Source organism: Camelus ferus, chromosome 9 (assembly GCF_009834535.1).
Source record: "Camelus ferus isolate YT-003-E chromosome 9, BCGSAC_Cfer_1.0, whole genome shotgun sequence".
In the NCBI taxonomy this organism is placed as follows: Eukaryota; Metazoa; Chordata; class Mammalia; order Artiodactyla; family Camelidae; genus Camelus; species Camelus ferus.
Window position 1 is genome coordinate 15,885,412 of NC_045704.1, and position 14,775 is coordinate 15,900,186.

The 14,775-nt window shown below is 53.7% G+C and overlaps 2 protein-coding genes across 10 annotated transcripts; one reads left to right on the forward strand and one right to left on the reverse strand.

The window, feature by feature from the left end:
• Nucleotides 1–573: 573 nt before the first annotated feature.
• Nucleotides 574–11,315, reverse strand: GEMIN7 (gem nuclear organelle associated protein 7). Of its 9 annotated transcripts, none has more exons than XM_032485840.1 (5): nt 10,640–10,778; nt 8,280–8,460; nt 4,803–4,932; nt 2,288–2,411; nt 574–1,392 (listed from the first exon to the last, which is right to left on the reverse strand). In XM_032485840.1, exons 4-5 carry the CDS (start codon nt 2,295–2,297, stop codon nt 989–991), a joined length of 414 nt encoding a protein of 137 aa, XP_032341731.1. In that variant the 5' UTR covers nt 2,298–2,411; nt 4,803–4,932; nt 8,280–8,460; nt 10,640–10,778; the 3' UTR covers nt 574–988. The 9 variants fall into 9 exon arrangements, with proteins under 9 accessions (XP_032341731.1, XP_032341730.1, XP_032341733.1 ...); XM_032485839.1 differs by having other exon boundaries at nt 574–1,395; XM_032485842.1 differs by lacking the exon at nt 2,288–2,411.
• Nucleotides 10,561–14,447, forward strand: ZNF296 (zinc finger protein 296). The gene is made up of 3 exons (XM_032485836.1): nt 10,561–11,006; nt 11,228–11,377; nt 13,354–14,447. Exons 1-3 carry the CDS (start codon nt 10,709–10,711, stop codon nt 14,325–14,327), a joined length of 1,422 nt encoding a protein of 473 aa, XP_032341727.1. The 5' UTR covers nt 10,561–10,708; the 3' UTR covers nt 14,328–14,447.
• Nucleotides 14,448–14,775: the final 328 nt, after the last annotated feature.

Here is a 14,775-nt window from a genome sequence, read left to right on the forward strand (position 1 = left end):
CATTCTTAAATTGATGGGACTACAATGGGGGCAGAAATTATTTTTTTAGAGTAAATCTTCTGAAAGGCTACTAGTAATGGGTCTAAGTGAAGCGAATGCTATGGACAGCCACGTTATACAGCTGAAGCAAAAAATGGCGAAGGCGTGAAGTTTCACCCTAACCCCTAATTCTCTGCCTTTTCTCAATGGTACCGCCACACAGGGTCCTACGGGTCCCTGTAGGGGCAAGGAAGCGAATCCGCCCACTCAGGTAGTGGGAGGAGTGCTTGTGCACGATCATGTGACCCAATGCGAGCCGCACCCCTCGGTACGTACATGCCCGCCCACCTGGAGAAGAACTCGACTCCAAATCTCAGAAGTCTGGCATCCAGGTCACTCCAGCCATCCCAGAGACTAGTGGTGGTTCAATCCCCGCACCTTTATCCGCATTCCTCCCACTCCCTTGGTGTGTCCTCCCCATCCTGACCCAGCTCCACTGTATTCTGCCTTTGTATAGCCACCTTCCACTCCCTAAATCTGGTTTGATCCCTGCAGCGTACATTAAAAAAAAAAAAAAAAAAACCAAGAGGCAAATTTTCCTGGGATAATGGGTTCTTTGGCAGGAGGGGAATATTGGGGAATATTTTCAGGGTGTCTGAACTTCAACACACAGTTTCCCACTAAACAATTTGCCTTCCTTTATCTCTCCCTCCCTGCCCCACCCCCAACCCCAGTCTTCAGGAACTGTCATGAGGCCCATATATCTGTAGAGTTTAGAGTTCTGTGAGGTAGAGCATTCCTTTCAACAGGATCTAGAACTCCTGGGGTTGCAGAATTTTACTGACTTACACCCCAGAGGTCCCAAGAAGCCAGAGATGCTTGGAGCTTGGCTCAAAATTCCAAAGGAATTCAGAACTCTATGAGGCCCAGAGTTCCAAGTTCATGAGCACACGGAGCCCTAGGAGACTGTGGCTACACCCAAGGTGGAAAGATGAACATGATTCCATCTTTATGGCTTGAAGGTATATGCAATAATGTCACTACAGCGAAGCAGCGCCTCAGCTTGCACACCTATCGGAGTCTGCAGCTGCGACACATAGAAGTTGGCCACGTCCAGGTCGGTGGCTCCGAAGTAGGCGGTCACATGCACACCCTCGTGCAATGTGAAGCTCACCTGGCGACCCACCATGGCCAGCAGGCTTCGGAGGTAGCGCTCCCGAAGGACAGCCCGGGCCCGCTGTTCCTGGGATTCCCGTGATTCTTGATCTACAGGAGACTCCGGGATTTCAGGAACCTCCAGTTTCAGGAGGGCTCTGCGTCCATCGGGGGCAAAACCTCGGCTCAAGCCATCAGGGCCCCGAGGGAGCCGGAGCACAGGCACAGGAATGGCCAGTGGAGTCTGCATTATCCTGGCTGCTGGGTGAAGAAGAGGAATAGGGAGCCATTATGAGGAGTCTGGGGTTACAGGAAGAAGGAGGACTGGGAGCAGAGGCCTGTCTACCCCCATTTACCCCATCTCAACCTGTCCAAAACCCAAATCCTGATCCCTCCTCCAGTACCCTCCTTCCCAGGACCTGGCCCACCGTTCACGAGGTCCATGAGAGCAGGGCCTTTGCACTGCTTTTATCATAGCTTTACCCCCATTCCCTGGCAACAAATATTTGCTGAAAGAACAAACCCCGGCCTCCTTTCTCTCACACACAGCCCATCCAATCCATCAGGAAGTACTATCTTCCAAATAAATTCCCAGTCACACAGGAGCCAGCCTGAAAGGGCCAACTCTGGAACAATTCATAAAATGATAGTTAGAGATTATAACTTATTGAATAAAACAGAAATCCATGAGTCCATGCTTATTATAAATAAATAAAGGGGGAAGGGGAAAATCCTTACCATACAGTGGCAGCTAGAATCATCAATGGATACTAACACTTGTGGAAGAACATCTGAGAAGGTCCAGGTTGGCTACATGGTCTTAAAGTACCTCCTCACAAGGTATTCCTTGTCGAGAGGAAAGAGTAACTTTATAGTGGAAAAACCTGGTGGACACCACCCTAACTTGGGCTTTTAAAGCCAACATGTGCAGTGATGGGACCAATAAATACCTCGTGTACCCTCATGTGACACACTGAGGACCGGGCACTACTTCTGTGATATTCCTGCCAAAAATGGATGACCTGAATCTAATCAAATTGAGGGACATTCTTTTCAAAAAACTTCGCTTGATTTTTCAAAAATATCAAGATCATAAAAGAAATGCCTGGGAGTAGAGGAATATGAAAAAATATATATACATATATATACTCACAACGTAACATGTCTCACTTGCTCCACTGCCAGCATCTTGGTCCAGCCACCATCACTGCATAGGCCTGGACTACTGATGTCAACTCCTCACCAGTATCCCACTCTCACCTTCCTCACCTGCTAGTCTGTCCCCAAACACACCCAGAGGGACTATGTTAACACCCAAGTCAGATCACATCCGTCCTCTGCTTGGAGCCCTCCTTTGGCTTCCATCTCAGTTAGGGTCAAGACCAAAGTCCTCACCGCAGGCCCTCAAGGCCCTGCGTGCTCCGGATCCTGCCAGCACTCTCAGCCTCTCAGGCACCACGCAACTGCACTGGCCTCTTCTCTGGTCCTTGAGCACCCTGACACAGTCCCTTCGTGGGCCTTGCAGTCCCCTCTGCCTGTACCTCCTCTGTCTCTTCCCTGGCCATCTTGTTCTAAAGATCCGCCCCTCAGCCCCGTCCATCCCCTCAGTCAGCTTTATCATTCTTTGTAGCACACACATCACTCCTGGACATGACCTGGTATATTCACTTTTCTGCTTATGATCTTTCTTCCCTGTGAGACGGCTGCCTCTCCACAGGCAGGGACCTTGCTCTTTGCCTACGGCTGTATCCCCAGCTCCTGGAACACTGAGTAGCACAGAGACCAGGCTCCTGAAATACTGTCTCTCCTCCAATGAATGGAGAGGAAATTGAGCTCCCAGGCCTGCTTAGCTGGGTGACCTCAAGCAAGAGACATTTTCCTCCTCCACTACATGGAGGAGAAATGGGACCAACTGCTACCTTCGCTTGTTATGAGGATTCAACAGCCTCATGCAGGGCCTGCTACATACTAGGTTCTCCATAAGAGTTAGTTACAGCTGAATAACAACTGTATTAGTATCGCCATGTGACCGAGGGTAAGTTGCTTAACCAGTCTGTGACTTAGTTTCCTCATCTGTAAAATGGGGGTGTGAAGAGGACCAACATGGGGGGAGGGTATAACTCAGTGGTAAAGGGTATACTTAGCATGCACAAGGTCCTGGGTTCAATCCCCAGTACCGCCATTTAAAAAAAAAAAAAGAGGACCAACTTGACAGGGTTGTCATGGGGACTAAATGACCTAACAAATGTGCAAGCTTAGCAGTCGACTGTAACATATTACGTGTCACTGCACTGATGTTGATGGCATGCAGGGAAATGCTGGCTTTGTAGGCAGGAAAACAAAGAGAGAAGGACCGAAGTTTCAGGCTGCCCTGTGACTTTGTCCCCCCTCTTTAAAGTGATTAACTGTTGACTTTGGGGGCTGGATCATTCCCTGTCGCACTGTGGGAGGCTGTCCTGTGCTTAGGTGGAAGGTTTTAGCAGCACCCCTGGCCTCTACCCACTAGATGCCAGCAGTGTCCGACATCCCTCCCCCAACTTGTGACAACTGAAAATGTCTCCATTGGTGAATAGTCTGGTAGGAGAATTACAATTCCAATAAAGCCATTTGAAAAAAACAGGGGGTGGAAGGTAGAGCTCAGTGATAGAGCACGTGCCTGGCACAGACAAGTCCTGAGTTCAATCCCCACTACCTCCATTAAGGGAAAAAGAAAAATTTCTCCATATATTGCAAAATGTCCCCCCAAATCACATCTGATTGAGAACCACTGATGTAGACAGACAGGTGGAGGGCAGGTAAGATGATCACTGAACACATGAACAGATTCACCACCTCTCAGATCCCTCATAGAGGGGCAGCTGCACGGTAACCATGAACACCACACATGCACACGGGCCATTCAGTCCATGAAGGATCTGGGGTGGAGACTTTTGGCTGCCTACCTTTTTGTATCTTTTGAATTCTGTTTGAAGTTGTATCTGTTTTGAATTTGTATGACCTATTCAAAAGAATTTTTAAATTCTAACTTTAAAGAGGATGGGGTTGGGGGAGGGTATAGCTCAGTGATAGAGCGCATGCTTAGCATGCATGAGGTCCTGGGTTCAATCCCTGGCACCTCCATTAAAAAAATAATAATAATAATAAATTTAAAAATAAAAAAATAAAAAGGATGGGACATATTGTAATGCTTCCATGTCCCCAAGTTAGATCCTCCCTCAGAAATCTGAACTTCTTCGCCTATCCTTACTGTCACCCTCTCCCTAAACCTCTTTCTGTCTGACCCAGACCTTTCCCAGCCCCTGGGTGTCTAGCTGCCAAGTCCCACTAATCGGATACCCCTACTGGTTGCCCAAATCGAATCCTTATTAGCAGAACAGATAGCAGAGGTCAGCAAATTTCCTTCCTAGAGGGCCCGATGGTAAATATATTAGGAGTCGTGGGCCATAGGCTCTCTTTCATAAGTGCCAGAGTAGCAAGAAAGCAGCCCAACACTATGGAAACATGGCTGTGCTCCAATAAAATCTTACTTGTTGAAACACTGATATCTGAATCATATAGACTTTCATGAGCTGCAGAAAATTTGTTTAAAGTTTTCCAACTACTTAAAAATGTAAAATCCACTCTGAGCTCTCAATCCACACAAGAACAAGCAACAGGCCACAGCTTACCACCAGGCACAGAGGATGGAGGTGTGGACTGGGGGACACCAGGTGGGTCCTAGCCCTCCCGGACTCACTACCAGGGATCTAGGCAGATGACTGCAATTCTTGGAGCCGCCTCCCTGCTCTGGATCCTCATCTGTGAAATAAAACATACAAAGACTCCCTAAGGCTGTCAGAAGAATCTTTCAGGGGGAGGCTGGTGATCACATAGGCAAAGGACATCCCAAGGTATCCTGGACTCTTCACTTTCTCTCCTACCTACAGCCAATCCTTCAGTAAAGCTCATCAGCTCCACCTTCAAAAATGCATGGAAGGGATGGTAATAGCTCAGTGGTAGGAGCATGCTTAGCATGCAGGAGGTCCTGGGTTTGATTCCCAGTACCTCCATTAAAAAAAAAAAATGCATCCTGAATCTGGGAATTTCTGACCACCCTTATTCTGCCCCTCCTTGGTCCAGCCACCATCACCTCCCACCTGGACTATTTCAGTTGCCTCCCCACTGGGCTCCTGACCCCCATCTTCACCCCAGTCTGTTCCCCACTTTGCTCAGAGGGATCCTCTTGTTAGAACTAAGTCCGATCACACCTCTCCTCTGTTCAGAGCACTTCCCATGGCTCCTGCCTCTCCCAGAGCAAAAGCCAAAGTCCTCACGATGGCTAGAAGGCCCTATTACCTCTCTGATCTCACTTCCTACCCTTCAGTCGCTGTTGTTAGTCCTTGAACATGCCAAGCACATTCCTGCCTCAGGGCCTTGGCACATGCTATTCTTACTATCTGGAAATCTCTTCCATATGGGAGACATATATGTTTCCAGACACACCTTCCTCTGTTACTTCACTCAGGTCACTGCTCAAACATTGCCTTTACAGGGAGGAAAATAGCCTTTCACAGCATTATCACCTCCTGACAATATGTATTTATTTGTTTGCTTGTGTTCTTTTTTTTTTTTTACACTTGTTTATTTTTTTATAGAGGTACTGGGAATTGAACACAGGACTTCTGCATGCTTGGCATGTGCTCTACCACTGAGCTATACTTCCCTCCTTGTTTGCCTATGTTCTGCCACAGAACATAAGCCTTTGAGAGAAGGGACATGTCTGATTACTTTACAACTCCATCTCCAGCCCTTTAGGGCCAGGCAATCAGGGGGGAGCTCAGTAAATATTTGTGGAAGTACCCACTAACCCCCATTATTCAAGCGCCTGCTCTGTGCCCAGCCCATGCTGGGTGGTGCTGGGGACACAGCTGGGAGTGAAAGAGCCTGGCCTTGCCCTCCTGGGCTCATAGTCCAGGCGATGACACAGACTCAGTCTGCAGACAGTGATGACCCAGAGTGGGCAGGGCTGGAATAAAAGAGCTCAGGGGGACTTGGGAGCCCAGAGGGGACACCTGGGCCTGCCTGGAGGGTAAGAGGTGGTTTCCAGGAAGGGGCTCAGGGAAGAGCTCCCTGATAAGGTTATAAGGATCCACGTGGCGATCTAGGGGAAAGCATTCCAGGCAGAGGGAACAGCAAATGCAAAGCTCATGGAAGGGTGACTGAGGCTCAGTAAGGAGGCCAGTGTGCAGGTGGGGGCAGAGGGAGAGCGTGCAGGGGTCTTGAGGACCGACCATGGTGAGAACTTGGGTCTCTACTCTCATAGAGTCAGGAGCCATGGGCCAGTTCTGAGCAGGGGAGAGGCAGGCTCTGACTTTCGGGTTCACAGGATCCCTCTGCCTGCTGCAAAGGAATGGACTGCGTGGCACAGAGGGAGAAGCAGGGAGCCCCATGAGGACACCACTGCCGCGATCCTCTGGGTGGCATGTGAGGGTGCCTGGGACAGGGTGGGGGCAGTGTGGGTGGGGAGAAGTGGTCAATTAGGGTAGGTTTTGAGAGTTGAGGGCCCTCACTATTTGCTAATGAACTGAACAGAGCCAGGGTTTTTGCCTGATGGGCCAGATCTCAGTAAATGGGACTGATGAGATTTATACCTTTTCTGTATCTCACTACTACTGAGGTGAATGGGATTAAGGGACATAGATTTGTGTACTGTATCTGACCACTGCATTCCCAGTTTAGTCAAGGGTCATCAGCCCCCAGGGCTTTCCCCCAACCTAGGTTAACACTGGAGTGTTTTCAGAGATACAACCGCCTCTCTAGGGCTAGGACTTAATAAAGGACTGCTGGGAATTAAACAAGTCGCCAAAGAGTTATGTTAAATCCCTGGATAAAACAAAATTAAAGGTGGGCCAGCATAGGCTCTGTTTCTCCATTAGGGAAAAAAAAAACACAAACCAGATTTGGTCACAGCAGCACAATGCCCATTTTCCTGAAGAGGAAACTGAAGCTGCAAGATGCCAAATCATTTACTGGGTGCCAGCTGATGACTGTCAGCAAAAGGGAGCAAACCCATTGGTCTGACCACAGAGCCAAGGCCCTCACTCCTGCCTTGTGCAGAAGGGTAGTGTCTTCAGCTAGCACAGGGGAGCCGTTGGAGATTTGGGAGGCAAGGCGTGACCTGATAAGAAACTGGTCTGAGAAAGGTCATATAGGGTGTGGCCAAGACAGCCAAAGCAGGCATTATCCATTCTCCCTGATGACCAAGTCTGAGAGTCCTTTATCCTTTCAGTCTCCAAGCCAAGGATTTCCTGCCCAGGATTCAGGAAAAAAGGTCCAAACCCATTCCCCACTAGAAAAACTAAAGTGCCCATCACTTGGGTCAATGGCAGGGACAGGAGATTCAGAGATCTCCTTCTTTGGGGCCTCAGTGCTCACTTTCAAGAAAATGGGAATGACCGCATCAGTGCACAAACATTTCGCTAACACTTCCCGTTGCAAGGGTAGGAAACCAGGTAAGTTACCAAGTTAACAGTGAAGACCCCACACCTAATTAACCCGGGTACTGACCTGCCCACACACACCCCAGGAATGGCCCTGTCTGGATGCAAATTAGTTAAATGGGGCCTCCCGAGAGGATCTGGACCCCAAACACGGATTCCTCCCTCCCTGCCCCCACGCCCTGGTCAGTTTCCATTCAATTCCGCCCTGGCTACCCATCGCTCTCCTTTTCTTATACTAAGTAGGTCTTCCCGGCCCTCAGGCGTCCACTTCCCACTCTGCCCTGGGCTGGACGTTCTTCCCACTACCTGGCTCAGATCAGGCAAGCGATGCCACTCCAGGAAAGGCGGGAGACTGATGACTGCAGCCGTTATTACTGTTAGCATAGTCATTGTCGTTATTATTTTCTCTAGGGAGCTCATTCCTCCCTCCCTCCCCCCCCCCCCGAACCCCACCCCTCGCTGGGCGCGGGAAGGTCTCCACTGCTGCGTTGGGGACCCGAGTCCCGGGTGCAGGTGTTCGGGGACCCAAACGTCCCAGCAGCCTGCTTTGCACGCGCGGACCTGCCCCTTCCGCCACTCCCGGCCTTGAGCGCGGGTGGGCGTCCGGGGCCGGGGCCCGGGAGCGGGAACGTACTCACGACCCACCCGCTACACGCCCGCACTCACCGAGGTCCGCGGCGGCCGGCGTCCCCACTTCCGCCAGCGCCTCCGCTGCAGAGGCCCGGGCGGGCCGCGAGCCGCTGAGCCTGGGTTCCGCTGGCGCCGCCGCCGCCCCACGTGGTCGAGGGCTCGGAAGCGAGCACAGACCGGGGCGCCACCCCCACGGCGGTTTGGCCGGGCGCTTAGTCTGCGAGGTGAGGGCGTCCAGGATGCCCATTTTACGGAAGAAGAAATTGAGGCTCAGAGAGGGGAAGACTTCCTCCTTCTGAGTTAAGGGCAGAAGTTTGATCTTGGCACCCCCACCCCTGTACACGTGCACAGTCCTGCCCTTCACCTCCAGTTCGAACCCCACCTCCCCTACTTGAAACCTTGAGAGCATGCTCTCAGCAGCCACGCAGCAGCTGGGATAGACCAGAGGCACTGGTTTCCTTCTGCAGCCCTCCCTGCAGCCCCATCTTACAAAGGGGAAAACTGAGGCCCTAAAAGGTGAGTGTCTGGCCTGAGGTCCCATGGAAACACACTGCTCTAGGCTCATAATTCACTTCCACATGGTTTCATTAAGGCAGGGACCTTGAGGGCCTCTGCTTCCCACCAGACCCCCAAGCCCCAGAGCCTGGTCCACAGGCCCTCTGCAAATATCTATTGAAAGGGTGCATTTAGCAGAAGCTCAATACACAGTTTATTGACTGAACTATGAATGGTTAGGAGCTCTGTGAAAAAGACAGACTAGGCCCCAGCGGTCTCAGAACCTAAATTCTAGGAAGCCTGAGAGGAACAGAACTTGAGTAAACACATCAACAAGATCCTTCAGGGCTTGATGAGGTTGTAAAAGGAATAAAATAAGGTCAATGGGATAGCGGGTGGCAGGCTTGGGAGACATTTAATGGGGTGGTCAGGGGAGGTGGCATTGATGAGGAAGCCACCTCAGGTAACAGCTGGGAAACCTGAGGCCCCGGAGGGAACTCGGGACAGATGGAGGTCATGGAGTGTAAATTGGAAGGCCTTCAGCAGGGTGGGGCTACTTTAGATACTGTGGTCAGGGAGGTCCTCTGCTCTCTGGAGGACAATTGAGCTGAGGCCTGAATAACAATATGAGGAACCCTCGGGCCTGCAGCAGCACTCCAGGAGATTAGCATGTGAAATTCCCGCAGTGCTGGACTGGGGACACTCAGAGGAGGACTGACCCTGGCCCTGACCTTGGGGGGTTATGTTGGGGGGAGGGGCAAGAGGACAACCAACAATTCTGTTCTGTGATGTGGTCGGTGCCAGGAAGAAAACTTGAAGGGTTGGAGGGTGGGACAGGGTGTTGATGCCACTTCAAATAGTGATCAGAGAGCTGTTTGAGGAGGGAAGTTTAAGGAGGCCCTGGTGAAGGGAAACCAGACACTTGGCTATTTGGTTTTAATAGCGATTCCAGGTTTAAGAACAAGGTAAATGTATGTCATCACAACCCTCCTCTGCTCAAAACCCTCCCAAGGCTCCAAAAGACTTTAAAATGGTCAAAAGACTTCCTTGGATCTGACCCATCTTCTCACAAAACTCAATCAATATAACCTCATCAGTACAATCTAAAGAAGAATATATATACATATATGTATACCTGAATCACTTTGCTGTACACCTGAAACTAAGAAAACATTGTAAATCAACCGTACTTCAATAATTTTTTTTTTAAAGAACTTAATCAGTACAGAACTCCTTAAATACACAGGCTGGCTGGCTGACTCCCTCAGGTCCCAACTCCACCATGCCCTGCACTGACATGGGGAGAAAATTGAGGCCCCCTCCACCCCAGTAATCCTGTCCCTTAATAACCATTCCTAGCTTTATTTTGCTTCATGACACTTGTCATCCTGGAAGGCATTCTATATTATACCGTAGTTATCTTGTTGAGTGAGAGTCTGTCTCCCTGAATGAGTAAATTGCGTGAGGCCAGGGTTATTGTCTGTTTTGTCCCCTGCTGTCCCCAGTGCTAAGTCCACAACTGCCACACAGTAGGAGCTCAATTCACGTTTGCCCAAGGAATCTTGATTGTAATGCATTTAATGGAATAGATTCGATTACTGTCAGGCGCCTAGTTAGAAACGTGGCCCCTACCATTTTCTCACTGTGGGGGCGAGTGGACACCTTGTGCCTCAATTTCCACCAGCCCTAAAACGCGATCAGGAATGGCTGTTATTATGTGTGATTGTGTGAACTCTGTCTCCTGAAGGTTTGATCACTGAGCAAAACGCAATGGGTACTGTCCTGATTGAGTTTGGCTGAGGGTGGGGCAGTCCCTGCCGTCAGGCCCCGCCTTGGTGGGTGGAGCCACGGGCCGGGCCAGCACGTGTAAGAGTTCGCGGCGGGTCGCCGCAGTCACTCACCTGGGCTCCTCTGTCTGAGCGCGCACGGCCGGCGCGTCCTCCGCCCGCCAGTCCGCCTGCCCGTGCCCCATGTCCCGCCGCAAGGCCGGCTGCATGCCCCGCCGAATAGACCCTGCGCCCGCCACCAACTCAGACGACGAGATGGAGATGGGGAACCTCGTCATCGATGTGAAGCCCGAGTCGGACGCGCGGCCCCTACAGGCCCCGGGGCTGGGGCCCTTCAACCTGAAGGAAGTGCCCGCGCCGGGGCGGCTCGAGGGCGAACCCCGTCACTCCCCCGGCCCCGTGCTCGCCGGCGGCCTCCTCCATGCCCTTGGCCTGCGCAGCCAGTGGGCGCAGTGGACGCCGCTGACCCCGAACCCTCATGGTGAGCGCCCCCTGCCCTGCCTCCCTTCCCTCTCTCTAGGGTGCGGACCCCCTCCTTCGGGTACCGACCCCCGACTCCCCAACTCCCGCCCATACCCTACTTTCCTCGCCAGGTCCTGGCCTCCAGCCCCCTTTTCGACCCTCGGGTTTCCCCTCTCCCTCGGAAACCCTGGCCCCCATCCTGGCCCCACCCCATGCTCACCACCCGCTTCCTCCCTGCAGACCGCCAGCCGTGGACCGACAAACACCCAGATCTGTTGACCTGCGGCCGCTGCCTGCAGACCTTCCCGTTGGAGGCCATCATTGCTTTCATGGACCACAAGAAGCTGGGCTGTCAGCTCCTTAAAGGCCCCAGCCCCTGCCAGGGCTCAGGTGAGTAGAGCCGGGATGCAGTCCCCCGTGTCAGGTTCAAGGGCCTGGCTTCCTGTGGGAGAAGAGGCTGAGCTGGACAGGCGGGGCAGTGAGCACTACTTCCCCTTTCTGGCTCCCCACCGGGTGCAGCCTAGGCGTGGCCAGGGCCTGCCCTGTCCTAGGGCTGGGACTAGTTGTGGGGGGGGGGGGCAGGTGGGGGCAGGGGCCGGGCTGGGAAAGAGGGCCACCCACAGGGTGTGGCCAGCCCCAGAAGACTGGTCTGGGGATTTGCCACACATACCACCCCCCAATCTGGTTTCACTTCTCCTTCCCCCTTGGCCAGAAATAACTGGCCAGGTGGCTGGACCAGTGTGGCAGTAGGGGGGACCTCTGGGGAGGGCAGCGGCCTGGGGGAGGGGAACTGAGGCCAACTGGACTGGGGATGTTTTCACCCCCACTCACCTCTTTATCACCTCTGATTGAGGAGCTGGGCATTTGCCCAGAGCCAGGGAAGGGGCTTCTGGCTTCCCTCCCTGATGGAATCTCCCAGCCTGCATGCTGGGAAGCCCCTGTTTTGAGCCTGATCCTGGGTGTCTGGATACCTGGGTTCCTCCTCTTGGTTGGGAATTAACCCTTAACTTGGTGCTAGACTCATGGTGAGCTTTTGGTTAGTGGTGACTGTGGGGCTCATCCACACCTAGGCACTTCCAGCCCTTGGGTCATGTGCTCCTGGGATTTGTGAGAAATGGAATTGTATTTAGGGCTAGGCCTGGGAGAGGGTCCTGTGGTGGGAGAGGGGACGAGGAGTTGTAATTGGCTTAGCTGTAAAGTTGGAGTAGGGAGGGTGGCCTGATGGGCAAGGGAGGAGCCGTGATGGGATCATTGGAACAAAACTCTCCCAGGCCCTTGAACTTGGGAGAGTTGTGGACACTTCAGCTGTTTACTGAGGATTTGATGGACTCAAACTCAGCCATTCTCCATTTGAGGTCACAGCAACCTCTAAAAGGGAGAAGACCCCTTGGGTGCCCATATCTAGCCAATGAAGAAACTGAGGTTCAGAGACAGGGATTTCTTGCCCAAGTTCACCCAGCTAGAGAGCAGGAAGTCAGACCAGGCTGGCTGTCTCCAACCCCCATCTGTGCTCTTGACCCTGGTGTTACATGGGGAAAGCCACCCCCATCCAAGACATAAAGGCAGGTCGGTCTCAGAAGTACCTTACTGATAGTGCCTGGAGGGTCTAGAGAAAACATCCAGTGTGGAGGGTTCCATGCAGAGGGAGGGGGACCTAGCTCACTACCCACCCCAGACGGCTGCTAAGCCGTCTCCCCATCTAGACCTCGGCCCCCTCCTCCGTAAGGCAGGAAAAGGGGATCATGCATGGAACCCAGGAGTTTAGGGCCTGGCCCAGGAAGCCACTCGATAATCAAGAGCTATTTTTATTATTAAACCAGTTTTTCTTTTGAAAACCTCCATCTCCCACTCCCCAGGTTTCTGGATTGAAACCCTAGCTTCACCCCTTCCAAGGTGCGGGAACTTGGGGAGACATCTCTTTGCCTCAGTTTTCCCATTTGGAAAATGGAGGTCTTATTTTGTGTCTTGAAGTGAAGTGGTGAGAGGGGGCTGAGTGGCAGGATGTCCAGCACACTGAATTGGATCACATCTTCAGCAAGGCCTTCCTGATCCCAATAACTTAGCAGGCCCCCATCCATCACTCTGCTTTAGCTTTTAACTTTTTCTTGAAGATTTTCAAACACAAAAAGAGAATCTCCATGTCCTCATCATCCACCCCACGGGTTTTCCTTGCTCCTTATCTGTCTGTCTGCCCATCTCTGAACATCAGCTTCCCGAGGGCAGGGAGCCTCGCCTCTTCTTAGCGCTGACTCCTCAGCCCCTGGAAGAGAGCCTCTCCCACAGCAGGTGTCCAGCTGGCAGCCCTGAGCTGCAGCTGCTCTGACTTGCCCATCCCACTAACCCCCTGGCCCTCCTCTCTTCTGCAGAACACGAGGCCCTGAAGGCCTTGAGTTGCCTCCGCTGCGGCCGACAGTTCACTGGGGCCTGGAAACTGCTGCGCCATGCCCAGTGGGACCACGGACTGTCCATCTACCAGACGGAACCCGAGGCCCCAGAGGCCCCACTGCTGGGCCTGGCTGAAGTGGCCGCAGCCGTGTCGGCGGTGGCAGGGCAGGAAGCTGAGGCCAAGGGCCCCAGAGGAGGGCTTACCCGGCGAAGCCCCACCTGCCCCGTGTGCACAAAGACCCTCAGCTCCTTCAGCAACCTCAAGGTGCACATGCGCTCGCACACGGGCGAGCGGCCCTACGCCTGTGACCAGTGTCCCTACGCCTGCGCCCAGAGCAGCAAGCTCAACCGCCACAAGAAGACCCATCGGCAGCTGCAGCCTCAGAGCCCCTGCGAGGCCGATGCCAGTGAGGAGCAGGCCTCCACCGCCCCTCCAGAGCCGGCTGCCCATGCAGCAGCCCCGGCCAGCACCCTCCGGAGCGGCGGTGGAGAGGGGGCTGGAGCCGCCGCCACGGCCGGTGTCCAAGAACCCGGGGCTCCCGGCGGTGGGGCTCAGGCAGGTCCCAGCGGGGACAGCTGGGGAGCTGCCAGCAAGGAGCAGAGAACTGAGCCCGCCAAAAGCCAGATGTCACCCAAGAAGCTGTCCAAGCCGGCGGGCAAGAGCCGGGGGCTGGGGCCCGGGGGCAGCTGCGAGTACTGCGGGAAGCACTTCACCAACAGCAGCAACCTGACAGTGCACCGGCGCTCGCACACGGGCGAGCGGCCCTATGTCTGCGAGCTCTGCTCCTACGCCTGTGCCCAGAGCAGCAAGCTCAACCGCCACCGCCGCATGCACGGCCTCGGGCCCGGCAGCCCCCGCTTCGAGTGCCCCCACTGCTGTGTGCCCTTCGGCCTGCGCGCCACCCTGGACAAGCACCTGCGGCAGAAGCACCCCGAGGTGGGTGGGGAGGCCTGAGCTGCAAGGATGCCCTCCCTGCTGTCCTCGCTGTTGACTGCTTCTGTGACCTCCTTGTCCTTCCCCTGCGAGTAAACGCTCCCTTCCCCCAGTTACACACCCGTTTGGACTCTGGCTTTCTTGGGGTGTCTGAGGTGGGGCGGGAGGCTTCCCTCCTTGGGGTGGACAGCTGGACAGACCGGTTTGGAAGGAGGGGGTGAGGGGAAAGGCCAGCCCCTAGTGCCTGGGGCACAGCAGGACTGGCACAGAAAGCGGTGCTCCCGGTTCCCGGTGTGGGTGTGGGCGAGGCCCGGGCAGGGGCCGAGGCGAGGGTGGGGAGAGGCCTGGACCTGTCACCAGAGGCCCCTGGGCAAAGTCCCGGCCCATCCTCCCTCCACATGCTGGGTGCTGAGCCCTGTTCCCACCACGTCGCACCCCTGCCCTCACTGAGTGCAGAGGAGAGTTCTGG